The sequence below is a fragment of the Triticum aestivum genome, chromosome 2B, assembly GCF_018294505.1.
Source record: "Triticum aestivum cultivar Chinese Spring chromosome 2B, IWGSC CS RefSeq v2.1, whole genome shotgun sequence".
In the NCBI taxonomy this organism is placed as follows: domain Eukaryota; kingdom Viridiplantae; phylum Streptophyta; class Magnoliopsida; order Poales; family Poaceae; genus Triticum; species Triticum aestivum.
The window spans coordinates 796286669-796313236 of record NC_057798.1 but is presented as its reverse complement, the minus strand read 5'-3'; the positions used below and the strand labels follow the sequence as shown (position 1 = coordinate 796313236).

At 42.7% G+C, this 26568-nt stretch overlaps 4 protein-coding genes across 5 annotated transcripts; all 4 read right to left on the bottom strand.

The window, feature by feature from the left end:
• Positions 1 to 3767: 3767 nt before the first annotated feature.
• LOC123042831 (uncharacterized) lies at positions 3768 to 4402 on the bottom strand. The gene has a single exon (XM_044465209.1). It carries the CDS (start codon positions 4340 to 4342, stop codon positions 3971 to 3973), a length of 372 nt encoding a protein of 123 aa, XP_044321144.1. The 5' UTR covers positions 4343 to 4402; the 3' UTR covers positions 3768 to 3970.
• A 4321-nt stretch (positions 4403 to 8723) lies between these two features.
• Positions 8724 to 9303, bottom strand: LOC123042830 (uncharacterized). Its single transcript, XM_044465208.1, has one exon. The coding sequence runs from the start codon at positions 9224 to 9226 to the stop codon at positions 8855 to 8857; it is 372 nt and encodes a 123-aa protein (XP_044321143.1). The 5' UTR covers positions 9227 to 9303; the 3' UTR covers positions 8724 to 8854.
• Positions 9304 to 13556: 4253 nt separating this feature from the next.
• On the bottom strand, positions 13557 to 14203 carry LOC123042829 (uncharacterized). The gene has a single exon (XM_044465206.1). It carries the CDS (start codon positions 14128 to 14130, stop codon positions 13738 to 13740), a length of 393 nt encoding a protein of 130 aa, XP_044321141.1. The 5' UTR covers positions 14131 to 14203; the 3' UTR covers positions 13557 to 13737.
• Positions 14204 to 18567: 4364 nt separating this feature from the next.
• LOC123042828 (uncharacterized) lies at positions 18568 to 26568 on the bottom strand. Of its 2 annotated transcripts, XM_044465205.1 has the most exons (2): positions 26139 to 26568; positions 18568 to 18654 (listed from the first exon to the last, which is right to left on the bottom strand). In XM_044465205.1, exons 1-2 carry the CDS (start codon positions 26494 to 26496, stop codon positions 18641 to 18643), a joined length of 372 nt encoding a protein of 123 aa, XP_044321140.1. In that variant the 5' UTR covers positions 26497 to 26568; the 3' UTR covers positions 18568 to 18640. The 2 variants fall into 2 exon arrangements, with proteins under 2 accessions (XP_044321140.1, XP_044321139.1); XM_044465204.1 differs by lacking the exon at positions 18568 to 18654 and having other exon boundaries at positions 25880 to 26568.

Sequence of the window (26568 nt, the reverse complement as noted above, 5' to 3'; positions counted from 1 at the left end):
AAAAAGGCATGGCAAAAAAACATGTTCGGGTAAAAAAAAGAGTTTTCATGTGCTCACAAGCACCCAAGGGCAGTTACCATGTAAAAAGAAAGAGTTGCCATCTGCTTACGTGCATGTTAGGGCAGTTGTCATGTACCATGCAAAAACACATGGCAACTCGGGTAAAAGAGAGTTGTCATCTGCTTACAAGCAAAGTTAGGGCAGTTGCCATGTACCGTACAGAAACACATGGCAACTGACGGCTTTGGGTGTGGGCGAGGAGACGGGCGTGTGGGCGAAGTGATAAACGCCCACACACCAGCCCCTCTGCATGCGTGAAAACCGGTGTGTGGGCGACTTGCTAAACGCCCACACACACCAGCCCCATGTGGTGAAAAAGGACGTGTGGGCGACCGGATGAATACCCACACACCAGCCCAGTACTACGTGGCACACAAAAACTGCTAGAACGCGCCAAGATTCGTGCAGAATTGGTTGGACGAGGATCCATGCGTGTGGGTGAGTTGCTAGACGCCCACACGTGTGGGCGTTAGTATTTTCGGGAAAAAAAAAAGCAATGCAGCGTGACAAAGTTTTTTTCCCCTTTTTTCTCTTACCTGATGGCCAATATCGAAGGAAAATTGAAGGCGGTCGACAAAAGTAGAACAAAAAAAACAAAATGGAAATGCGAGGAATTGAACGAGTGCCTCTATTCCACATTGTTTAGCACTCTACCAATTGAGCAACATCACCATTGACATCCATTGTATTAATTCAAGATATTAATATTAGTTAATTAACTGTGATGAAGAAAAATATTGGTACTAGTAAATATCCCAAGAAAAGCGTGAGTTAGTTTTCACCGCATGATTTAGGCCAGATTTGACGTACCCCAGGGACGCTATACTCAAACTAATTCCTTTCTAGCAAACAAAATGGGTAACAGAGACAGACATGGCGACACAGTTGCTTCTGACATACAGTAGTTACTACCTATACTAAATAGAATGGCTTAGCACAGTAAGTTACTATGTTCTTTATAATTTTGTTTTTCGATGAGTTGTTTCCAATTTTTTAATAATTTTCTGCGTTACTTTTGTTGCTCATTGTTAACAAAATCAGAGATTCATTCTTCTCTTGAAAGTTAAAACTAATGGTCTTTTACCTAAAAGAAACAATTTATCATTTGAGATGAAATTTTATGTTTTCTATAGGAGCAAGGGGATGAGTACATTGTGCCTATATCGAAATTGTAATTTGTTACATGCAAGCTGTTTGCAAACCTCGCAATACAAAATAGTTGTTTGCAAGATATCTTAGCGTGGCATGTGCAATTCATGTCGCGCTCATGTCAGCCGTCGCGGCAAAGCGCGCATATCTTATACATCTCTTATATTTACTAATTGGAGGCACCATTCATGATCTCTCATTAATCCACATCATCAAAATTAATTAAACCATTAGATTGAAAAATTTACGATCAGGATAAAAGAAAAACTTACGTAACGCAAATGATTCCGTCTTATAAAGAACACATCTGATACGACTCACGTTAGTGAAACAAAACGGAAAGCCTCATGTCAAAAAAAAAAAGAGGAAAGCCTCACGTAGAAATAATCAAGGAAAGCCTATTTTGAAAAAAGGAAAGGCTCCATCCGTTCCCAGAAATTAAGAAGGCCCACATTAAAAACTCCAACAATAAAGAAAGAAAAAATAGTCCAACGACAAACGGGAAAAGAATCCACGATCTGGCTGATTACCCGTACATAATAAAAAATGTAAAAAAAATAGTCCAACGATAAAATGGGAAAGAGTCCATCAGTATTACGCGTGGATGAAAACGTGTCTTTAGAAGTCCATGCGCTTTTACCGACAAAAAAAAGGAAAAGGAAGTCCATGCACTTTAAATGTGAGATCCAATCCACCCCAAAGAATCCTTCGGTTTTATGCTTGGAAGGAAACACGTGGTGTCAAAAACGAAGGAAGTGTGACCTCAAAAAAAAACGAAGGAAGTGAAGTTAAGAAAAAAAGGAAAGAAGGAAACATGCAAATTAAAATCAACTAGCAGGTTAATGATTTTTTTATTGGAAACATAGTGATGAACTTACACATGCATGCGTAAGACAGCTAGCACTATATGGATGGATGATGTTCTCTTCACTATAAATCTGCGTAGACTATAAGTATATTGTGCGTAAATCTATGTACGTGAATTACTTGTTCTCATTCAGAAACCACATAAGTATATATTCCAAAATTTATACCTGACATGCACATAGTGTTTTCTTAAAATACAAAGATAATAGTACAAAAAAAATATGTCTGTCAAAAATATATTTAATAATAAAATAACAAAATACAAAATGGCTAAAACGCGCGAGTGAAACAGAAATTTTCAAAAAAAAACAAAATATTTAAACCACGCCAGTTCATCAGAAACCGACTGATTTCATAAGTTCCGACACGCAGGGGATAAGTTACATACACTACACTAATCACGTCCATAAATCACACTTGAGAAGATGTACCCAAATTTGCAAATGATAAGCACATAGTTTTTTCCGAAAATATGAAGAAATTGGTATTGAAGAAATGTGAAATCTGTTTACGGATGGAATCCAATAATTAGGGGATCCTTAGACAAAACAAACGGGTAAGCCACTAAAAATACAAGGATGGATTCTAAAACTTTCCAGCCCAAGTAAAAAATTGATCTGATGAGAAAACCAGAAATATAGTTAATTATTAAAAAAAGACATATAGGCCTTCCATGCATTTAAAAGCAAACTTCAAGAAGTTCAACAATCTTCCAAACATTTAAAAGTACAAGAATTAACCGAGCCACATACCTTAGCGGGGTGTGCATCTCATCAACATGTAGAACTGATGAGCACTTGACTCGTGGGTGCAGCGAAGAGTTGGATAGGGCTATGTGTGTGTCCGCGCATGCGCATGTGTAACACACACACACATCGAGAGCACGCATGGATGGGGTTGAGAGTGATCGGCATAATGAACTACCGAGTGCTTATATTGAAAAATATTTTAACCACATGTACGCGGGAAACATGGTTAACCAGTGAATAGTAAGTGCTAGAGAGCAAAATCATGGATGATATATGTATAGTAGTGTTAAAAACATAGGACATCATGAGATGCATTTAGCCAGTGTTAGTTTAGGAGACTTTAGTATGTATAATGGTGTGACCATATTTTGTTATGTCACGAAGATCAATACAAAAAATTTAAAGGTATATGATTGTCCACAATGTTTAAAGTGTAGGGCGTAGGAAATATAATATTATCTGCGCTATGAAAATAAGTAGTAAAAATAATCAATACTTCTGATTTGGACGAGATATAAAGTAAATAATTACTTAAACATTTTATGTATAATATTATAAATTTTCGGTAATTACTAGCCCGTGCAGTAGCATGGGTTGAAGACTAGTTACTTCTAGTTCGCTTCCAAATCACACAGCACACCCGCGGAACTCCCCCACCACGTCACTCCTGAGTAACTGTGGAACCATTAGATACCAGGACCTTAGCAAGCTACGTTCTTGCCTAGGATGAGTGTGTAATCACTTGTTAGTGCACAGATTTCAGCTAAACATCCCATGAAACTGACTTCAAATTGCCCTTTTTTCTCCTTTTGGAAATCCAAAGTTATGTTTTCATTTTCAGCTACTACGAGCAGAATACCATTAGCTTTTTGGAGTAGTACACTACACGGTACGAGGCAGTTGGAGCTAGCGTCTCACTATCGGTTCAAAAGGCACAGATCAGGTCAAATTCAGTTCCAACTTTTTGTTTGTCCTTGCCAGTTGGACCAAGATTGGAATGCAACACTTGGAACAGATTAGACACAAAGCTCTCACTTTTTTTATTTACTGCTGCCTGCTGGAGTGCCTACTCGCAAGTCTGAACAACCAACCAGCCACACCGAGATCAGGCTCTACCTAGTACCTACTGGCGAGCGCCTAGGCGCCTACTCGTCGTCGCCTCCGCCGCCACCGAAGAGCGCGGACCGGTAGTAGAGGAGGGCAAGGATGAGGACCAGCATCAGCGCCACGCCGACGGGGGATCCCCCGACGTGGTGCACGGCGTCGGGCGAGCCGCCAAACTCGAACACGTCGGGGGAGCGGTCGCAGGAGAGGAGGTGGATGAGGAGGAGGAGCCCCACCGGGAGGAGGAGCAGGCCCACGGGGCCGAGCAGCCCGGCGATGGCATCGGTGACCGCCTCAGCGCCGTCACTTAGGAAAAGCGGCCACCCAACCAGCAGCCCCACCACCACCGCCAACAGCAGCCCGTGCGGCGCCCCACGCGGCCCAGCGTCGTATTGCTCGTCCGCCATTGACATCGCCTTGCTCTCTTGCTAGCTGTCCTTGTCTCGCCTGGCGACAATTGTGCGAGGCGTGGTAATGGCTATGGGTAGAGCACTCAAGCCTTTAGAGGGTTGGGAGTGTGACTTTGCGGAGATAGGCGTGTGACGCAATGGGGGACGGGCGGATCACGTCAAGGAAAGCGGTGGGTGCTGGTCACTGAAAGTGGTCCAAGGAAATTTCCTCATAAGTTCACTAGTTTATACTGTATTTGGGGAACGTCTAGGCTGCTACAGTATTTGGGTACTCCGATCCTTGCTTGCTGCTTTGAAATGTACAACGATACACAAGACTCGGCCTGTACGTGGCGAGCCGGCTTTTGGCCCGGCTCGTGGCCCGCAACGGACCGGACCGGACGGTCCTGGCCCGCTGATAAAAATGGTCGGTCCGGTCTGCAGAAACAGGCCCGAAAATAAGTCGGTCTGGTCCTGGTTTTGACCGGGCCAGCTCGATAGACCGAGATACTTGACACAGGCGCGCAGCCCAGCAGTGTATTTTAGACAACACTTGTAGAAAACAGGGTTTTGATTCGGCCAGAAAAGAGCATTAATCCCGGTTGCATTACGAACCGGGACTAATGTGAGTATTAGTCCCGGTTCAAACGGCTAGGGCACCGTACAGGTATTAGTCCCAGGGGTTTGAAGCATTAGTATCGCTTCATGGCACGAACAGGTACTAAAGGTCTCATTTTCAAACTCTAACCCCCCCCCCCCCCCCCCCCCCCCCGCCGTCCTGTGGATCGCCTTTTCAGTTTTGTAAAAAGCAAAAGAAATGATAAAAACTTTAAAAATGAAAATCCTTCGAGATGTAGTTATGTTACTACATCTACTAGTTAGGAAAATTTAAAAACTTAAATTTGGACATGTTTTGCAAAAAGTGTAGGGAAAATATAAAACAGCTATAACTTTTGCATACGATGTCAGAAAAAACGTATAATATATCAAAATATTCAGCATGAAAATCCGGATCCAATTTTGACGGCCTACGGCTTGTTTGCAAATTTTTAGAATCCTCAAATTCTAAAAGGAAAAAAAGTTATGCTCAAATTTCAGCTTTTTTTTTGAATTTTTGTTAGATCTAGTCAAACTACTTATTCAAGAAGTATTAGTGTTACTAAATAATTATTCAAGAATATTAGTGTTGCTAAATAATTATTTCAGTTTTTTTGAAATTTGGTCAAATCTGGTCAAACTATGGTCAAACTACTTATTCAAGAAATATTAGTGTTGCTAAATAATTGTTTCAGTTTTTTTTGAATTTCGGTCAAATCTGGTCAAACTGTGGTCCAACTACTTATTCAAGAAATATTAGTGTTACTAAATAATTATTGTTTTTTAGAACAATAGTTTCAAACTCAAACAGCGAAATGTGTGACTTCATGCTCAAGCTAAATTCCTGAGGGTTAATAGGATTGACATCTTACAATTGTCAGGAAAACAACAAGTACAGGCTTGGAAACGAGGGAGAATAGAACCCGGAAGTAAAACGTGCTCAGGCTGGAGTAGTGAGAGGATGGGTGACCCTCCGGGAAGTTAGATGATTTACAATGATGAGGGGTGATTAGAGATTAGAGGTTAAATTGAGTAGTGATGAGGGGTGATTAGAGATCAGAGGTTACAATAATTCAAAATTTTGAAAATCAAGAAAAAAATTCAAAAAAATCATAAAACTTCCTTTATACCGCTTGGTGTTACCAACCGGGACTAAAGGTGGACCTCCAGGCAGCGGCCACGTGGACGGCCTTTAGTCCCGTTTCGTGTAAGAACCGGGACTAAAGGCCCTTATGAACCGGGACAATTGGCCCTATTTCTACTAGTGGAGTGCTACAATAGACGGGACCGTTATATTTGGAACATAAGTTAGAGTCGGTTTTAGATAGGAAAATAAATGTTTTTCCATGTGCGGCGCCCCATCCACCGTTTACACCCCGGACATATTGTCGTACTGCTTAGGCGAAGCCCTGTGGATATAGCTTCACCATCACCGTCACCATGCCGTCATGTTGTCGAAACTCATCCACTACCTCGTTGTCTTGCTGGATCAAGAAGGCTGAGGACGTCACCGAGCTGAACGCCTGCAGAATGCGGAGGTGTCGTACGTTCGGTACTTGATCGGTTGGAGCGCGAAGAAGTTTGACTACATCAACCGTGTTATCAAACACTTCCGTTGACGGTCTACGAGGGTACGTAGACACGCTCTCCCATCTCATTGCTATGCATCTCCTTTGATAGATCTTGCGTGTGCGTAGAATTGTTTTTTGTTTTCCATGCAACGTTTCCAACATGCGGTGACCTACTCCCATTTTGGTTGCTCGAATTGGATAGAAATATGCAAGGCGTATGGTTTTCAGGAGGGTATGCATGTGACCTTCGATCTTGGTGATCCTGAAGATGACATCGATGAAGATAATATCAACATTTGGGTCGATGTTGATATGCTTCCACTTCTACCTCTATGTTAGTTTCTCAAACATATTTATTAAGTAATTTATATTGTTCACTTAAAAGGGTATGCTTCCACTTCTACCTCTATGTGAGTTTCCATTCTTCAAGAAATGTACGGGAAGTAGTAGAGAAAACCTACTACACTTATGGGTCTGAGCTAACTTGCGAGGAGATAAATCATTTTGTTTCATGGATTCAAGATGTTGAGACTTTTAAGATGAGTTGTCATATTCCTCCAAGTTATGATCAATACGGGCCACTAGTCCACGTGTTGAATTACGGTAACATCCATTGAGATATCATGGTAAGATTTTCCTATTATATCATCAATGCATCTTTTGCATACATTCTTCTGAAGTAAACTATACATTTTGCTAAGTATGTCATTATGATGTTCTTCAATAGAAATTCCCGGTGGATTGTGTACCTCGTCTTATGGAAATGAAAGGTGACATGAACATTATTAGCTTAAAGCCAAGTTGGCCTACGTGTCACCGCAGTGCATACACGATTCATCAAAGAGATGACGTCCTCACAATCAAAGACTGGAGAAAAGTTCTGAATGATCGCAGGGAACTACTTGGGGGCAACATCAAGCGCAGCCCACAAATGAGAGATAGGTTCATCTGTATTCTCCGTAATGGAGATTCAGGGGTTTACCCATTTTATGCTATCTTACCTTCGAGAGAGTAGCAGGTCTTAGGTAGTTATGTGCTACATTGTCCTAGAATGATGAGCTAGTTCTCATATGAATACGATGATGGCTTGTTATCATGATGATGATGAGTTTTGTGCTACATTGTGCTAGAATGATGAGCTAGTTCCTATATGACTATAATGATGATTTGTTATCACGATGATGATGACGAATTATGTGCTACATTGTGCTAGAATGATGAGCTAGTTCCTATATGACTATGATGATGAGTTGTTATGATGATGATGATGACTTATTATGATCATGATGAGTTATTACATCATTGGGTGGAAGAAACCCAGATTAGATTCATGTGGCCAAAAGTTGGATTAGCAGATGTAAAATAGAGTATAAAATAAAAAGAATTGAAATATAGATGAATAGTACTAGCATGGGTTGAAGACCACGCTGCTATTACTTAGCAGTAGTGCCTGCTACTACTAACATACATCGCAGTAGCGCGGGCTGACCAACGCTACTGCTAAAGTTTAGCTGTAGCGCTGATGCCCGCGCTACTACTAGGAAAAAACCCAGTGCTACTACTAGGCAAAAACATCCCGTGCTTCTCCAGTGCATAATGCAGGACACTAGCATATGAAATTTAAAGGTATATGATTGTCCACAATGTTTAAAGTGTAGGGCGTAGGAAATATAATATTATCTGCGCTATGAAAATAAGTAGTAAAAATAATCAATACTTCTGATTTGGACGGGATATAAAGTAAGTAATTACTTAAACATTTTATGTATAATATTATAAATTTTCGGTAATTACTAGCCCGTGCAGTAGCATGGGTTGAAGACTAGTTACTTCTAGTTCGCTTCCAAATCACACAGCACACCCGCGGAACTCCCCCACCACGTCACTCCTGAGTAACTGTGGAACCATTAGATACCAGGACCTTAGCAAGCTACGTTCTTGCCTAGGATGAGTGTGTAATCACTTGTTAGTGCACAGATTTGTCAGCTAAACATCCCATGAAACTGACTTCAAATTGCCCTTTTTTCTCCTTTTGGAAATCCAAAGTTATGTTTTCATTTTCAGCTACTACGAGCAGAACACCATTAGCTTTTTGGAGTAGTACACTACACGGTACGAGGCAGTTGGAGCTAGCGTCTCACTATCGGTTCAAAAGGCACAGATCAGGTCAAATTCAGTTCCAACTTTTTGTTTGTCCTTGCCTGTTGGACCAAAATTGGAATGCAACACTTGGAACAGATTAGACGCAAAGCTCTCACTTTTTTTATTTACTGCTGCCTGCTGGAGTGCCTACTCGCAAGTCTGAACAACCAACCAGCCACACCGAGATCAGGCTCTACCTAGTACCTACTGGCGAGCGCCTAGGCGCCTACTCGTCGTCGCCTCCGCCGCCACCGAAGAGTGCGGACCGGTAGTAGAGGAGGGCAAGCATGAGGACCAGCATCAGCGCCACGCCGACGGGTGATCCCCCGACGTGGTGCACGGCGTCGGGCGAGCCGGCAAACTCGAACACGTCGGGGGAGCGGTCGCAGGAGAGGAGGTGGATGAGGAGGAGGAGCCCCACCGGGAGGAGGAGCAGGCCCACGGGGCCAAGCAGCCCGGCGATGGCATCGGTGACCGCCTCAGCGCCGTCACTTAGGAAAAGCGGCCACCCAACCAGCAGCCCCACCACCACCGCCAACAGCAGCCCATGCGGCGCCCCACGCGGCCCAGCGTCGTATTGCTCGTCCGCCATTGACATCGCCTTGCTCTCTTGCTAGCTGTCCTTGTCTCGCCTGGCGACAATTGTGCGAGGCGTGGTAATGGCTGTGGGTAGAGCACTCAAGCCTTTAGAGGGTTGGGAGTGTGACTTTGCGGAGATAGGCGTGTGACGCAATGGGGGACGGGCGGATCACGTCAAGGAAAGCGGTGGGTGCTGGTCACTGAAAGTGGTCCAAGGAAATTTCCTCATAAGTTCACTAGTTTATACTGTATTTGGGGAACGTCTAGGCTGCTACAGTATTTGGGTACTCCGATCCTTGCTTGCTGCTTTGAAATGTACAACGATACACAAGACTCGGCCTGGACGTGGCGAGCGGGCTTTTGGCCCGGCTCGTGGCCCGCAACGGATCGGACCGAACGGTCCTGGCCCGCTGATAAAAATGGTCGGTCCGGTCTGCAGAAACAGGCCCGAAAATAAGTCGGTCTGGTCCTGGTTTTGACCGGGCCAGCTCGATAGACCGAGATACTTGGCCCAGGCGCGCAGCCGAGCAGTGTATTTTAGACGACACTTGTAGAAAACAGGGCTTTGATTCGGCCAGAAAAGAGCATTAATCCCGGTTGCATTACGAACCGGGACTAATGTGAGCATTAGTCCCGGTTCAAACGGCTAGGGCACCGTACAGGTATTAGTCCCAGGGGTTTGAAGCATTAGTATCGGTTCATGGCACGAACAGGTACTAAAGGTCTCATTTTCAAACTCTAACCCCCCCCCCCTGCCGTCCTGTGGATCGCCTTTTCAGTTTTGTAAAAAGCAAAAGAAATGATAAAAACTTTAAAAATGAAAATCCTTCGAGATGTAGTTATGTTACTACATCTACTAGTTAGGAAAATTTAAAAACTTAAATTTGGACATGTTTTGCAAAAAGTGTAGGAAAAATATAAAACAGCTATAACTTTTGCATACGATGTCAGAAAAAACGTATAATATATCAAAATATTCAGCACGAAAATCCGGATCCAATTTTGACGGCCTACGGCTTGTTTGCAAATTTTTAGAATCCTCAAATTCTAAAAGGAAAAAAAGTTATGCTCAAATTTCAGTTTTTTTTGAATTTTTGTTAAATCTGGTCAAACTACTTATTCAAGAAGTATTAGTGTTACTAAATAATTATTCAAGAATATTAGTGTTGCTAAATAATTATTTCAGTTTTTTTTTGAAATTTGGTCAAATCTGGTCAAACTGTGGTCAAACTATGGTCAAACTACTTATTCAAGAAATATTAGTGTTGCTAAATAATTGTTTCAGTTTTTTTTAATTTCGGTCAAATCTGGTCAAACTGTGGTCCAACTACTTATTCAAGAAATATTAGTGTTACTAAATAATTATTGTTTTTTAGAACAATAGTTTCAAACTCAAACAGTGAAATGTGTGACTTCATGCTCAAGCTAAATTCCTGAGGGTTAATAGGATTGACATCTTACTATTGTCAGGAAAACAATAAGTACAGGCTTGGAAACGAGGGATAATAGAACCCGGAAGTTAAACGTGCTCAGGCTGGAGTAGTGAGAGGATGGGTGACCCTCCGGGAAGTTAGATGATTTACAATGATGAGGGGTGATTAGAGATTAGAGGTTAAATTGAGTAGTGATGAGGGGTGATTAGAGATCAGAGGTTAAAATAATTCAAAAATTTGAAAATCAAGAAAAAAATTCAAAAAAATCATAAAACTTCCTTTATACCGCTTGGTGTTACCAACCGGGACTAAAGGTGGACCTCCAGGCAGCGGCCACGTGGACGGCCTTTAGTCCCGTTTCGTGTAAGAACCGGGACTAAAGGCCCTTATGGACCGGGACAATTGGCCCTATTTCTACTAGTGGAGTGCTACAATAGACGGGACCGTTATATTTAGAACATAAGTTAGAGTCGGTTTTAGATAGGAAAATAAATGTTTTTCCATGTGCGGCGCCCCATCCACCGTTTACACCCCGGACATATTGTCGTACTGCTTAGGCGAAGCCCTGTGGATATAGCTTCACCATCACCGTCACCATGCCGTCATGTTGTCGAAACTCATCCACTACCTCGTTGTCTTGCTGGATCAAGAAGGCTGAGGACGTCACCGAGCTGAACGCCTGCAGAATGCGGAGGTGTCGTACGTTCGGTACTTGATCGGTTGGAGCGCGAAGAAGTTTGACTACATCAACCGTGTTATCAAACACTTCCGCTGACGGTCTACGAGGGTACGTAGACACGCTCTCCCATCTCATTGCTATGCATCTTCTTTGATAGATCTTGCGTGTGCGTAGAATTGTTTTTTGTTTTCCATGCAACGTTTCCAACATGCGGTGACCTACTCCCATTTTGGTTGCTCGAATTGGATAGAAATATGCAAGGCGTATGGTTTTCAGGAGGGTATGCATGTGACCTTCGATCTTGGTGATCCTGAAGATGACATCGATGAAGATAATATCAACATTTGGGTCGATGTTGATATGCTTCCACTTCTACCTCTATGTTAGTTTCTCAAACATATTTATTAAGTAATTTATATTGTTCACTTAAAAGGGTATGCTTCCACTTCTACCTCTATGTGAGTTTCCATTCTTCAAGAAATGTACGGGAAGTAGTAGAGAAAACCTACTACACTTATGGGTCTGAGCTAACTTGCGAGGAGATAAATCATTTTGTTTCATGGATTCAAGATGTTGAGACTTTTAAGATGAGTTGTCATATTCCTCCAAGTTATGATCAATACGTGCCACTAGTCCACGTGTTGAATTACGGTAACATCCATCGAGATATCATGGTAAGATTTTCCTATTATATCATCAATGCATCTTTTGCATACATTCTTCTGAAGTAAACTATACATTTTGCTAAGTATGTCATTATGATGTTCTTCTATAGAAATTCCCGGTGGATTGTGTACCTCGTCTTATGGAAATGAAAGGTGACATGAACATTATTAGCTTAAAGCCAAGTTGGCCTACGTGTCACCGCAGTGCATACACGATTCATCAAAGAGATGACGTCCTCACAATCAAAGACTGGAGAAAAGTTCTGAATGATCGCAGGGAACTACTTGGGGGCAACATCAAGCGCAGCCCACAAATGAGAGATAGGTTCATCTGTATTCTCCGTAATGGAGATTCAGGGGTTTAACCATTTTATGCTATCTTACCTTCGAGAGAGTAGCAGGTCTTAGGTAGTTATGTGCTACATTGTCCTAGAATGATGAGCTAGTTCTCATATGAATACGATGATGGCTTGTTATCATGATGATGATGAGTTTTGTGCTACATTGTGCTAGAATGATGAGCTAGTTCCTATATGACTATAATGATGATTTGTTATCACGATGATGATGACGAATTATGTGCTACATTGTGCTAGAATGATGAGCTAGTTCCTATATGACTATGATGATGAGTTGTTATGATGATGATGATGACTTATTATGATCATGATGAGTTATTACATCATTGGGTGGAAGAAACCCAGATTAGATTCATGTGGCCAAAAGTTGGATTAGTAGATGTAAAATAGAGTATAAAATAAAAAGAATTGAAATACAGATGAATAGTACTAGCATGGGTTGAAGACCACGCTGCTATTACTTAGCAGTAGTGCCTGCTACTACTAACATACATCGCAGTAGCGCGGGCTGACCAACGCTACTGCTAAAGTTTAGCTGTAGCGCCGATGCCCGCGCTACTACTAGGAAAAAACCCAGTGCTACTACTAGGAAAAAACCCAGTGCTACTACTAGGCAAAAACATCCCGTGCTTCTCCAGTGCATAATGCAGGACACTAGCATATGAAATTTAAAGGTATATGATTGTCCACAATATTTAAAGTGTAGGGCGTAGGAAATATAATATTATCTGCGCTATGAAAATAAGTAGTAAAAATAATCAATACTTCTGATTTGGACGGGATATAAAGTAAATAATTACTTAAACATTTTATGTATAATATTATAAATTTTCGGTAATTACTAGCCCATGCAGTAGCATGGGTTGAAGACTAGTTACTTCTAGTTCGCTTCCAAATCACACAGCACACCCGCGGAACTCCCCCACCACGTCACTCCTGAGTAACTGTCGAACCATTAGATACCAGGACCTTAGCAAGCTACGTTCTTGCCTAGGATGAGTGTGTAATCACTTGTTAGTGCACAGATTTGTCAGCTAAACATCCCATGAAACTGACTTCAAATTGCCCTTTTTTCTCCTTTTGGAAATCCAAAGTTATGTTTTCATTTCCAGCTACTACGAGCAGAACACCATTAGCTTTTTGGAGTAGTACACTACACGGTACGAGGCAGTTGGAGCTAGCGTCTCACTATCGGTTCAAAAGGCACAGATCAGGTCAAATTCAGTTCCAACTTTTTGTTTGTCCTTGCCAGTTGGACCAAGATTGGAATGCAACACTTGGAACAGATTAGACACAAAGCTCTCACTTTTTTTATTTACTGCTGCCTGCTGGAGTGCCTACTCGCAAGTCTGAACAACCAACCAGCCACACCGAGATCAGGCTCTACCTAGTACCTACTGGCGAGCGCCTAGGCGCCTACTCGTCGTCGCTCCGCCGCCACCGAAGAGCGCGGACCGGTAGTAGAGGAGGGCAAGGATGAGGACCAGCATCAGCGCCACGCCCACGGGGGATCCCCCGACGTGGTGCACGGCGTCGGGCGAGCCGCCAAACTCGAACACGTCGGGGGAGCGGTCGCAGGAGAGGAGGTGGATGAGGAGGAGGAGCCCCACCGGGAGGAGGAGCAGGCCCACGGGGCCGAGCAGCCCGGCGATGGCATCGGTGACCGCCTCAGCGCCGTCACTTAGGAAAAGCGGCCACCCAACCAGCAGCCCCACCACCACCGCCAACAGCAGCCCATGCGGCGCCCCACGCGGCCCAGCGTCGTATTGCTCGTCCGCCATTGACATCGCCTTGCTCTCTTGCTAGCTGTCCTTGTCTCGCCTGGCGACAATTGTGCGAGGCGTGGTAATGGCTGTGGGTAGAGCACTCAAGCCTTTAGAGGGTTGGGAGTGTGACTTTGCGGAGATAGGCGTGTGACGCAATGGGGGACGGGCGGATCACGTCAAGGAAAGCGGTGGGTGCTGGTCACTGAAAGTGGTCCAAGGAAATTTCCTCATAAGTTCACTAGTTTATACTGTATTTGGGGAACGTCTAGGCTGCTACAGTATTTGGGTACTCCGATCCTTGCTTGCTGCTTTGAAATGTACAACGATACACAAGACTCGGCCTGGACGTGGCGAGCGGGCTTTTGGCCCGGCTCGTGGCCCGCAACGGATCGGACCGAACGGTCCTGGCCCGCTGATAAAAATGGTCGGTCCGGTCTGCAGAAACAGGCCCGAAAATAAGTCGGTCTGGTCCTGGTTTTGACCGGGCCAGCTCGATAGACCGAGATACTTGGCCCAGGCGCGCAGCCCAGCAGTGTATTTTAGACGACACTTGTAGAAAACAGGGCTTTGATTCGGCCAGAAAAGAGCATTAATCCCGGTTGCATTACGAACCGGGACTAATGTGAGCATTAGTCCCGGTTCAAACAGCTAGGGCACCGTACAGGTATTAGTCTCAGGGGTTTGAAGCATTAGTATCGGTTCATGGCACGAACAGGTACTAAAGGTCTCATTTTCAAACTCTAACACCCCCCCCCCCCGCCGTCCTGTGGATCGCCTTTTCAGTTTTGTAAAAAGTAAAAGAAATGATAAAAACTTTAAAAATGAAAATCCTTCGAGATGTAGTTATGTTACTACATCTACTAGTTATGAAAATTTAAAAACTTAAATTTGGACATGTTTTGCAAAAAGTGTAGGGAAAATATAAAACAGCTATAACTTTTGCATACGATGTCAGAAAAAACGTATAATATATCAAAATATTCAGCACGAAAATCCGGATCCAATTTTGACGGCCTACGGCTTGTTTGCAAATTTTTAGAATCCTCAAATTCTAAAAGGAAAAAAAGTTATGCTCAAATTTCAGTTTTTTTTTATTTTTGTTAAATCTGGTCAAACTACTTATTCAAGAAGTATTAGTGTTACTAAATAATTATTCAAGAATATTAGTGTTGCTAAATAATTATTTCAGTTTTTTTTTGAAATTTGGTCAAATCTGGTCAAATTGTGGTCAAACTATGGTCAAACTACTTATTCAAGAAATATTAGTGTTGCTAAATAATTGTTTCAGTTTTTTTGAATTTCGGTCAAATCTGGTCAAACTGTGGTCCAACTACTTATTCAAGAAATATTAGTGTTACTAAATAATTATTGTTTTTTAGAACAATAGTTTCAAACTCAAACAGTGAAATGTGTGACTTCATGCTCAAGCTAAATTCCTGAGGGTTAATAGGATTGACATCTTACTATTGTCAGGAAAACAACAAGTACAGGCTTGGAAACGAGGGATAATAGAACCCGGAAGTTAAACGTGCTCAGGCTGGAGTAGTGAGAGGATGGGTGACCCTCCGGGAAGTTAGATGATTTACAATGATGAGGGGTGATTAGAGATTAGAGGTTAAATTGAGTAGTGATGAGGGGTGATTAGAGATCAGAGGTTAAAATAATTCAAAATTTTGAAAATCATGAAAAAAATTCAAAAAATTTATAAAACTTCCTTTATACCGCTTGGTGTTACCAACCGGGACTAAAGGTGGACCTCCAGGCAGCGGCCACGTGGACGGCCTTTAGTCCCGTTTCGTGTAAGAACCGGGACTAAAGGCCCTTATGAACCGGGTCAATTGGCCCTATTTCTACTAGTGGAGTGCTACACTAGACGGGACCGTTATATTTGGAACATAAGTTAGAGTCGGTTTTAGATAGGAAAATAAATGTTTTTCCATGTGCGGCGCCCCATCCACCGTTTACACCCCGGACATATTGTCGTACTGCTTAGGCGAAGCCCTGTGGATATAGCTTCACCATCACCGTCACCATGCCGTCATGTTGTCGAAACTCATCCACTACCTCGTTGTCTTGCTGGATCAAGAAGGCTGAGGACGTCACCGAGTTGAACGTCTGCAGAATGCGGAGGTGTCGTACGTTCGGTACTTGATCGGTTGGAGCGCGAAGAAGTTTGACTACATCAACCGTGTTATCAAACACTTCCGCTGACGGTCTACGAGGGTACGTAGAGACGCTCTCCCATCTCATTGCTATGCATCTCCTTTGATAGATCTTGCGTGTGCGTAGAATTGTTTTTTGTTTTCCATGCAACGTTTCCAACATGCGGTGACCTACTCCCATTTTGGTTGCTCGAATTGGATAGAAATATGCAAGGCGTATGGTTTTCAGGAGGGTATGCATGTCACCTTCGATCTTGGTGATCCTGAAGATGACATCGATGAAGATAATATCAACATTTGGGTCGATGTTGATATGCTTCCACTTCTACCTCTATGTTAGTTTCTCAAACATATTTATTAAGTAATTTATATTGTTCACTTAAAAGGGTATGCTTCCACTTCTACCTCTATGTGAGTTTCCATTCTTCAAGAAATGTACGGAAAGTAGTAGAGAAAACCTACTACACTTATGGGTCTGAGCTAACTTGCGAGGAGATAAATCATTTTGTTTCATGGATTCAAGATGTTGAGACTTTTAAGATGAGTTGTCATATTCCTCCAAGTTATGATCAATACGTGCCACTAGTCCACGTGTTGAATTACGGTAACATCCATCGAGATATCATGGTAAGATTTTCCTATTATATCATCAATGCATCTTTTGCATACATTCTTCTGAAGTAAACTATACATTTTGCTAAGTATGTCATTATGATGTTCTTCAATAGAAATTCCCGGTGGATTGTGTACCTCGTCTTATGGAAATGAAAGGTGACATGAACATTATTAGCTTAAAGCCAAGTTGGCCTACGTGTCACCGCAGTGCATACACGATTCATCAAAGAGATGACGTCCTCACAATCAAAGACTGGAGAAAAGTTCTGAATGATCGCAGGGAACTACTTGGGGGCAACATCAAGCGCAGCCCACAAATGAGAGATAGGTTCATCTGTATTCTCCGTAATGGAGATTCAGGGGTTTACCCATTTTATGCTATCTTACCTTCGAGAGAGTAGCAGGTCTTAGGTAGTTATGTGCTACATTGTCCTAGAATGATGAGCTAGTTCTCATATGAATACGATGATGGCTTGTTATCATGATGATGATGAGTTTTGTGCTACATTGTGCTAGAATGATGAGCTAGTTCCTATATGACTATAATGATGATTTGTTATCACGATGATGATGACGAATTATGTGCTACATTGTGCTAGAATGATGAGCTAGTTCCTATATGACTATGATGATGAGTTGTTATGATGATGATGATGACTTATTATGATCATGATGAGTTATTACATCATTGGGTGGAAGAAACCCAGATTAGATTCATGTGGCCAAAAGTTGGATTAGTAGATGTAAAATAGAGTATAAAATAAAAAGAATTGAAATACAGATGAATAGTACTAGCATGGGTTGAAGACCACGCTGCTATTACTTAGCAGTAGTGCCTGCTACTACTAACATACATCGCAGTAGCGCGGGCTGACCAACGCTACTGCTAAAGTTTAGCTGTAGCGCCGATGCCCGCGCTACTACTAGGAAAAACCCAGTGCTACTACTAGGCAAAAACATCCCGTGCTTCTCCAGTGCATAATGCAGGACACTAGCATATGAAATTTAAAGGTATATGATTGTCCACAATGTTTAAAGTGTAGGGCGTAGGAAATATAATATTATCTGCGCTATGAAAATAAGTAGTAAAAATAATCAATACTTCTGATTTGGACGGGATATAAAGTAAATAATTACTTAAACATTTTATGTATAATATTATAAATTTTGGGTAATTACTAGCCCATGCAGTAGCATGGGTTGAAGACTAGTTACTTCTAGTTCGCTTCCAAATCACACAGCACACCCGCGGAACTCCCCCACCACGTCACTCCTGAGTAACTGTCGAACCATTAGATACCAGGACCTTAGCAAGCTACGTTCTTGCCTAGGATGAGTGTGTAATCACTTGTTAGTGCACAGATTTGTCAGCTAAACATCCCATGAAACTGACTTCAAATTGCCCTTTTTTCTCCTTTTGGAAATCCAAAGTTATGTTTTCATTTTCAGCTACTACGAGCAGAACACCATTAGCTTTTTGGAGTAGTACACTACACGGTACGAGGCAGTTGGAGCTAGCGTCTCACTATCGGTTCAAAAGGCACAGATCAGGTCAAATTCAGTTCCAACTTTTTGTTTGTCCTTGCCAGTTGGACCAAGATTGGAATGCAACACTTGGAACAGATTAGACGCAAAGCTCTCACTTTTTTTATTTACTGCTGCCTGCTGGAGTGCCTACTCAGCAAGTCTGAACAACCAACCAGCCACACCGAGATCAGGCTCTACCTAGTACCTACTGGCGAGCGCCTAGGCGCCTACTCGTCGTCGCCTCCGCCGCCACCGAAGTTTAGCTGTAGCGCCGATGCCCGCGCTACTACTAGGAAAAAACCCAGTGCTACTACTAGGCAAAAACATCCCGTGCTTCTCCAGTGCATAATGCAGGACACTAGCATCGGTCAAGGTCACAAATGAGGTCCCGGCAATTCTGACCTTGCCAATGAAGGACTAGGAACCTTGGAGAGACTTGGGGATGTTGTAGACACATGCTTCAAGCACTACTGGGAAAGGGCTTATTGGAGATCACAAATTAGTGGAGGGCAGTGGCGACCGCCAAATCCTGCCGCTAGCGCTACACAAGTAGCTGTGGCGGGCAGTCAAGATAACCCATCACAGTTGTGTGTTTTCTAGTTCATGCCCGACTAGCAAGCTAATGTGGCGGGCGCCAACGGTTGCCCGCCACAGTTAACTGCCACATCTATGGCGGCGCGTCATTTTGTACCTTCCATAGCAATATTTGGGCAACCACAAGCCAAACGTTTTCAAATATTTTCATATAGGGGGTGGCAGGTTTTGACAGTCGCTCACCACAGCTATATTTGATCACGTTGCCGCCTCCCATGCTTATACTGGGGTGACGGGCAACTCTGTGCGTCTATCACTGCTACACTCGACCTTACCTACCCCCACACGGCAGTCAGATCTCATTCTAAATGAAAAGCCTTTCTCCCCTCCTCTCTCGCTGCCGCCAGCGTCGTGGCAGTGTCCATCGCCACTAGTGAGGTCGCCGTCCACCATCTCGAATGGCTTCGAGGAGCCACTCTTATGTGCATCCATTAAGTGCTCTGCCTTTTGAGCTACATCCTCATGTACAAACATTACACTATTTCAAGTCTTCAACCAATTAATAGGACTCGTATAGAGGCAGCATCAATTGATTCAGATAGCAGGGAGTATAATTAGTTCTTTGTGCGATCTACTTATGCAAGGCTCTAACATTGGCTTGACAGCCGGATTCAATGGCAACATGCATCATTCTATGGGCGCGCAACTTGTGAGTGATCCTCATATTGTTCAGTTGGAAGATTGAGCTACAATGTCGTGATAAAGTGGTTACTCAGATCGTGAGCAAACTCGGTATTTTTCACTCGGAGCTGTCTTCTGCTTAGAAATTCTCCGCATTCTTTCAAGGAGAGTAAACAAATGCATAAAGTGTGCGATCTACTTATGCAAGGCTCTAACATTGGCTTGATACCAGGATTCAATGGCAACATGCATCATTCCGTGGGCGCGCAACTTTGTCAGTGATCCTCATATTGCTCAGTCGGAAGATTGAGCTACAATCTCGTCATAAAGTGGTTACTCAAATTGTTAGCAAACTCGGTATTTTTCACTAGTAGCAGTCTCTTGCTTAAAATTCTCAGCATTCTTTCAAACAGAGTAAACAAATGCATAAAGTGTAGTTTGAGACTGACGTTACACTTTTCTTTTTGAGAGTGGACACGATAGATCCCATTATTGCAAAGTAGATGAGCGCTGGTAATGGTTATATGCACATAATTTTAGTATGAAACAAGATTTCTGTTAATTAAATCTTTTAAATCTGCATCATCGTATTGTGGTAATGATATTTTTTTTAATCTATTTAACAGAAACCCAGGCTTTATCACGAAAAAAACATGATACAAATTCATTATTTATGGGTTTTTACCCGGTGAGCTCCTCGTATAATTTTTTTTAGAACACTGCTCCCTAACTTGTGGGCTCCACTCGATTTTCTTAAAAAAGATCAGATTTACTTTTTTTTTTAGACAAAGATCAGATTTACTTCATTTTCTAAATGTGTCCCGAGCCTCCAGTTGAAGATCCAAACAGCAGCCCCATGCAGCCTCCAACTTCCAGCCCAGTTAAAGATCCAAGCAGCAGCCATGCAGCATCACAAAGTCTTTTTTTCCTTTTTTTCTCCTACCTCTTTTTGCGAGAAATTTTTTAATTTATTCATCTTCAATGATGGCAGTACAAAGAATATCAAAAATAATAGAAATTACATTCAGATCTGTAGACCACCTAGCAACGACTACCAGCACTGAAGCAAGCCGAAGGCGCGCCGCCGTCATCGCCCCTCCATCGCCGGACTCGGGCACAACTTGTTGTAGTAGATAGTCGGGAAGTAGTCGTGCTAAGGCCCCGTAGGACCAGCGCGCTAGAACAACAACCGCCGCAGATGAAGAATAATGTACATCAGAAAGATCCAATCCAAAGACACACGAACGTAGACGAACAACGACGAGGTCCAAGCAAATCCACCAAAGATAGATCCGTCGGAGACACACCTCCACAACCCATCAAAGGTGCTAGACGCACCGCCGGAACGGGGGCTAGGCGGGGAGACCTTTATTTCATCTTCATGGAGTCGCCGCCGTCTCGTCTTCCTGAGCAGGACACAAACCCTAACAAAACTGAAAGAAACAACTAAAAACAGAGCCCTCCCGCAGGCCCTTGACGAGATCCACCGCGCCCCATGGCCCTAGGACCACTAGAGAGGAGGCGGACCTGCGGTGGCGCCGGCGGGAGGCAAAAACCCTAGCTTTTTGCGGATGAGAAAAACAATTCTTTTTTCTCCTACCTGATGGCCAATATCGAGGGAAAATTGAAGGCGGTCGACAAAAGTAGAATAACAAATACAAATTGAAGATGCGAGGAATAGAATCCCGTGCCTCTATTCCACATTGATTAGCGCTCTACCAATTGAGCTAGACCCTATTACTGCAAAGTAGATGGGCGCTGGTAATGGTTGTATGCACAACATTTCTGTTAATTAAATCTTTTAAATCTGCATCATCGTACTGTGGTAACGATATTTTTTTGAAATCTATTTAACACAAACCCAGGCTTTATCACGAAAAAACATGATACAAATTCATTATTTACGGGGTTTTACCCGGTGGGCTCCCTGCTCGTATAAATTTTTTATTTGAGAATACTGCTCCCTAGCTTGTGGGCTCCACTTTATTTTCTAAATGTGTCCGAGCCTCCAGTTGAAGATCCAAGCAGCAGCCCATGCAGCCTCCAACTTACAAGTTAAAATCCAAGCAGCACCCATGCAGCGTCACAATCCTCACAAAAAAAGACGCCGATAACGCCCACACGTGTGGGCGTTAAGGAGTCTTCCCACACATTTATGTGGAGTTTTAGAGGATCAGCCCACACATCCACATATCTTTTTTTTCTCGCGGTCCCTCTCACATGCCTACGTGTGGGCAAAATAGATAACCCTCACACGCCTGTACGTCAGGCCTCCTACCTTATGCTCCCGCAAGCCACGTGACAGTCATCACGCGTCCCCGCAGTTGCCATGGTTTGGACCCTCTTCCATGTTCATTTAATTGCAGTTGTCATGTCGCTGAACTATAGTTGCCATGTCAGACAACTATAGTTGTCATGGTTGCTCAACTGCAGTTGCCATGTATGGTCTGATCTACTGCAGTTGCCATGATTTCAAAACTTTAGGAGTTGCCACCTACTAACACTAGGCAGTTGTCATGTGGCACTACAAAAAAGGCATGGCAAAAAAACATGTTCGGGTAAAAAAAAGAGTTTTCATGTGCTCACAAGCACCCAAGGGCAGTTACCATGTAAAAAGAAAGAGTTGCCATCTGCTTACGTGCATGCTAGGGCAGTTGTCATGTACCATGCAAAAACACATGGCAACTCGGGTAAAAGAGAGTTGTCATCTGCTTACAAGCAAAGTTAGGGCAGTTGCCATGTACCGTACAGAAACACATGGCAACTGACGGCTTTGGGTGTGGGCGAGGAGACGGGCGTGTGGGCGAAGTGATAAACGCCCACACACCAGCCCCTCTGCATGCGTGAAAACCGGTGTGTGGGCGACTTGCTAAACGCCCACACACACCAGCCCCATGTGGTAAAAAGGACGTGTGGGCGACCGGATGAATGCCCACACACCAGTCCAGTCCTACGTGGCACACAAAAATTGCTAGAACGCACCAAGATTCGTGCAGAATTGGTTGGACGAGGATCCATGCGTGTGGGTGAGTTGCTAGACGCCCACACGTGTGGGTGTTAGTATTTCCGGGGGGAAAAAAGCAATGCAGCGTGACAAAGTTTTTTTCCTTTTTTTCTCTTACCTGATGGCCAATATCGAAGGAAAATTGAAGGCGGTCGACAAAAGTAGAACAAAAAAAACAAAATGGAAATGCAAGGAATTGAACGAGTGCCTCTATTCCACATTGTTTAGCACTCTACCAATTGAGCAACATCACCATTGACATCCATTGTATTAATTCAAGATATTAATATTAGTTAATTAACTGTGATGAAGAAAAATATTGGTACTAGTAAATATCCCAAGAAAAGCGTGAGTTAGTTTTCACCGCATGATTTAGCCCAGATTTGACGTACCCCAGGGACGCTATACTCAAACTAATTCCTTTCTAGCAAACAAAATGGGTAACAGAGACAGACATGGCGACACAGTTGCTTCTGACATACAGTAGTTACTACCTATACTAAATAGAATGGCTTAGCACAGTAAGTTACTATGTTCTTTATAATTTTGTTTTTCGATGAGTTGTTTCCAATTTTTTAATAATTTTCTGCGTTACTTTTGTTGCTCATTGTTAACAAAATCAGAGATTCATTCTTCTCTTGAAAGTTAAAACTAATGGTCTTTTACCTAAAAGAAACAATTTATCATTTGAGATGAAATTTTATGTTTTCTATAGGAGCAAGGGGATGAGTACATTGTGCCTATATCGAAATTGTAATTTGTTACATGCAAGCTGTTTGCAAACCTCGCAATACAAAATAGTTGTTTGCAAGATATCTTAGCGTGGCATGTGCAATTCATGTCGCGCTCATGTCAGCCGTCGCGGCAAAGCGCGCATATCTTATACCTTTTTTATATTTACTAATTGGAGGCACCATTCATGATCTCTCATTAATCCACATCATCAAAATTAATTAAACCGTTAGATTGAAAAATTTACGATCAGGATAAAAGAAAAACTTACGTAACACAAATGATTCCGTCTTATAAAGAACACATCTGATACGACTCACGTTAGTGAAACAAAACGGAAAGCCTCATGTCAAAAAAAAAAGAGGAAAGCCTCACGTAGAAATAATCAAGGAAAGCCTATTTTGAAAAAAGGAAAGGCTCCATCCGTTCCCAGAAATTAAGAAGGCCTACATTAAAAACTCCAACAATAAAGAAAGAAAAAATAGTCCAACGACAAACGGGAAAAGAATCCACGATCTGGCTGATTACCCGTACATAATAAAAAATGTAAAAAAATAGTCCAACGATAAAATGGGAAAGAGTCCATCAGTATTACGCGTGGATGAAAACGTGTCTTTAGAAGTCCATGCGCTTTTACCGACAAAAAAAAGGAAAAGGAAGTCCATGCGCTTTAAATGTGAGATCCAATCCACCCCAAAGAGTCCTTCGGTTTTATGCTTGGAAGGAAACACGTGGTGTCAAAAACGAAGGAAGTGTGACCTCAAAAAAAACGAAGGAAGTGAAGTTAAGAAAAAAAGGAAAGAAGGAAACATGCAAATTAACATCAACTAGCAGGTTAATGATTTTTTTATTGGGAACATAGTGATGAACTTACACATGCATGCGTAAGACAGCTAGCACTATATGGATGGATGATGTTCTCTTCACTATAAATCTGCGTAGACTATAAGTGTATTGTGCGTAAATCTATGTACATGAATTATTTGTTCTCATTCAGAAACCACATAAGTATATATTCCAAAATTTATACCAGACATGCACATAGTGTTTTCTTAAAATACAAAGATAATAGTACAAAAAAATATATGTCTGTCAAAAATATATTTAATAATAAAATAACAAAATACAAAATGGCTAAAACGCGCGAGTGAAACAAAAATTTTCAAAAAAAAACAAAATATTTAAACCACGCCAGTTCATCAGAAACCGACTGATTTCATAAGTTCCGACACACAGGGGATAAGTTACATACACTACACTAATCACGTCCATAAATCACACTTGAGAAGATGTACCCAAATTTGCAAATGATAAGCACATAGTTTTTTCCGAAAATATGAAGAAATTGGTATTGAAGAAATGTGAAATCTGTTTACGGATGGAATCCAATAATTAGGGGATCCTTAGACAAAACAAACGGGTAAGCCACTAAAAATACAAGGATGGATTCTAAAACTTTCCAGCCCAAGTAAAAAATTGATCTGATGAGAAAACCAGAAATATAGTTAATTATTAAAAAAAGACATATAGGCCTTCCATGCATTTAAAAGCAAACTTCAAGAAGTTCAACAATCTTCCAAACATTTAAAAGTACAAGAATTAACCGAGCCACATACCTTAGCGAGGTGTGCATCTCATCAACATGTAGAACTGATGAGCACTTGACTGGTGGGTGCAGCGAAGAGTTGGATAGGGCTATGTGTGTGTCCGAGCATGCGCATGTGTAACACACACACACATCGAGAGCATGCATGGATGGGGTTGAGAGTGATCGGCATAATGAACTACCGAGTGCTTATTTTGAAAAATATTTTAACCACATGTACGCGGGAAACATGGTTAACCAGTGAATAGTAAGTGCTAGAGAGCAAAATCATGGATGATATATGTGTAGTAGTGTTAAAAACATAGGACATCATGAGATGCATTTAGCCAGTGTTAGTTTAGGAGACTTTAGTATGTATAATGGTGTGACCATATTTTGTTATGTCACGAAGATCAATACAAAAAATTTAAAGGTGTATGATTGTCCACAATGTTTAAAGTGTAGGGCGTAGGAAATATAATATTATCTGCGCTATGAAAATAAGTAGTAAAAATAATCAATACTTCTGATTTGGACGGGATATAAAGTAAATAATTACTTAAACATTTTATGTATAATATTATAAATTTTCGGTAATTACTAGCCCGTGCAGTAGCATGGGTTGAAGACTAGTTACTTCTAGTTCGCTTCCGAATCACACAGCACACCCGCGGAACTCCCCCACCACGTCACTCCTGAGTAACTGTGGAACCATTAGATACCAGGACCTTAGCAAGCTACGTTCTTGCCTAGGATGAGTGTGTAATCACTTGTTAGTGCACAGATTTGTCAGCTAAACATCCCATGAAACTGACTTCAAATTGCCCTTTTTTCTCCTTTTGGAAATCCAAAGTTATGTTTTCATTTTCAGCTACTACGAGCAGAACACCATTAGCTTTTTGGAGTAGTACACTACACGGTACGAGGCAGTTGGAGCTAGCGTCTCACTATCGGTTCAAAAGGCACAAATCAGGTCAAATTCAGTTCCAACTTTTTGTTTGTCCTTGCCAGTTGGACCAAGATTGGAATGCAACACTTGGAACAGATTAGACGCAAAGCTCTCACTTTTTTTATTTACTGCTGCCTGCTGGAGTGCCTACTCGTAAGTCTGAACAACCAACCAGCCACACCGAGATCAGGCTCTACCTAGTACCTACTGGCGAGCGCCTAGGCGCCTACTCGTCGTCGCCTCCGCCGCCACCGAAGAGCGCGGACCGGTAGTAGAGGAGGGCAAGGATGAGGACCAGCATCAGCGCCACGCCGACGGGGGATCCCCCGACGTGGTGCACGGCGTCGGGCGAGCCGCCAAACTCGAACACGTCGGGGGAGCGGTCGCAGGAGAGGAGGTGGATGAGGAGGAGGAGCCCCACCGGGAGGAGGAGCAGGCCCACGGGGCCGAGCAGCCCGGCGATGGCATCGGTGACCGCCTCAGCGCCGTCACTTAGGAAAAGCGGCCACCCAACCAGCAGCCCCACCACCACCGCCAACAGCAGCCCATGCGGCGCCCCACGCGGCCCAGCGTCGTATTGCTCGTCCGCCATTGACATCGCCTTGCTCTCTTGCTAGCTGTCCTTGTCTCGCCTGGCGACAATTGTGCGAGGCGTGGTAATGGCTGTGGG

Bases quoted from the DNA above. Each gene is read 5' to 3' on its own strand.
- LOC123042831 (XM_044465209.1), bottom strand. From the start codon at position 4,342: ATGTCAATGGCGGACGAGCAATACGACGCTGGGCCGCGTGGGGCGCCG.
- LOC123042830 (XM_044465208.1), bottom strand. From the start codon at position 9,226: ATGTCAATGGCGGACGAGCAATACGACGCTGGGCCGCGTGGGGCGCCG.
- LOC123042829 (XM_044465206.1), bottom strand. From the start codon at position 14,130: ATGTCAATGGCGGACGAGCAATACGACGCTGGGCCGCGTGGGGCGCCG.
- LOC123042828 (XM_044465205.1), bottom strand. From the start codon at position 26,496: ATGTCAATGGCGGACGAGCAATACGACGCTGGGCCGCGTGGGGCGCCG.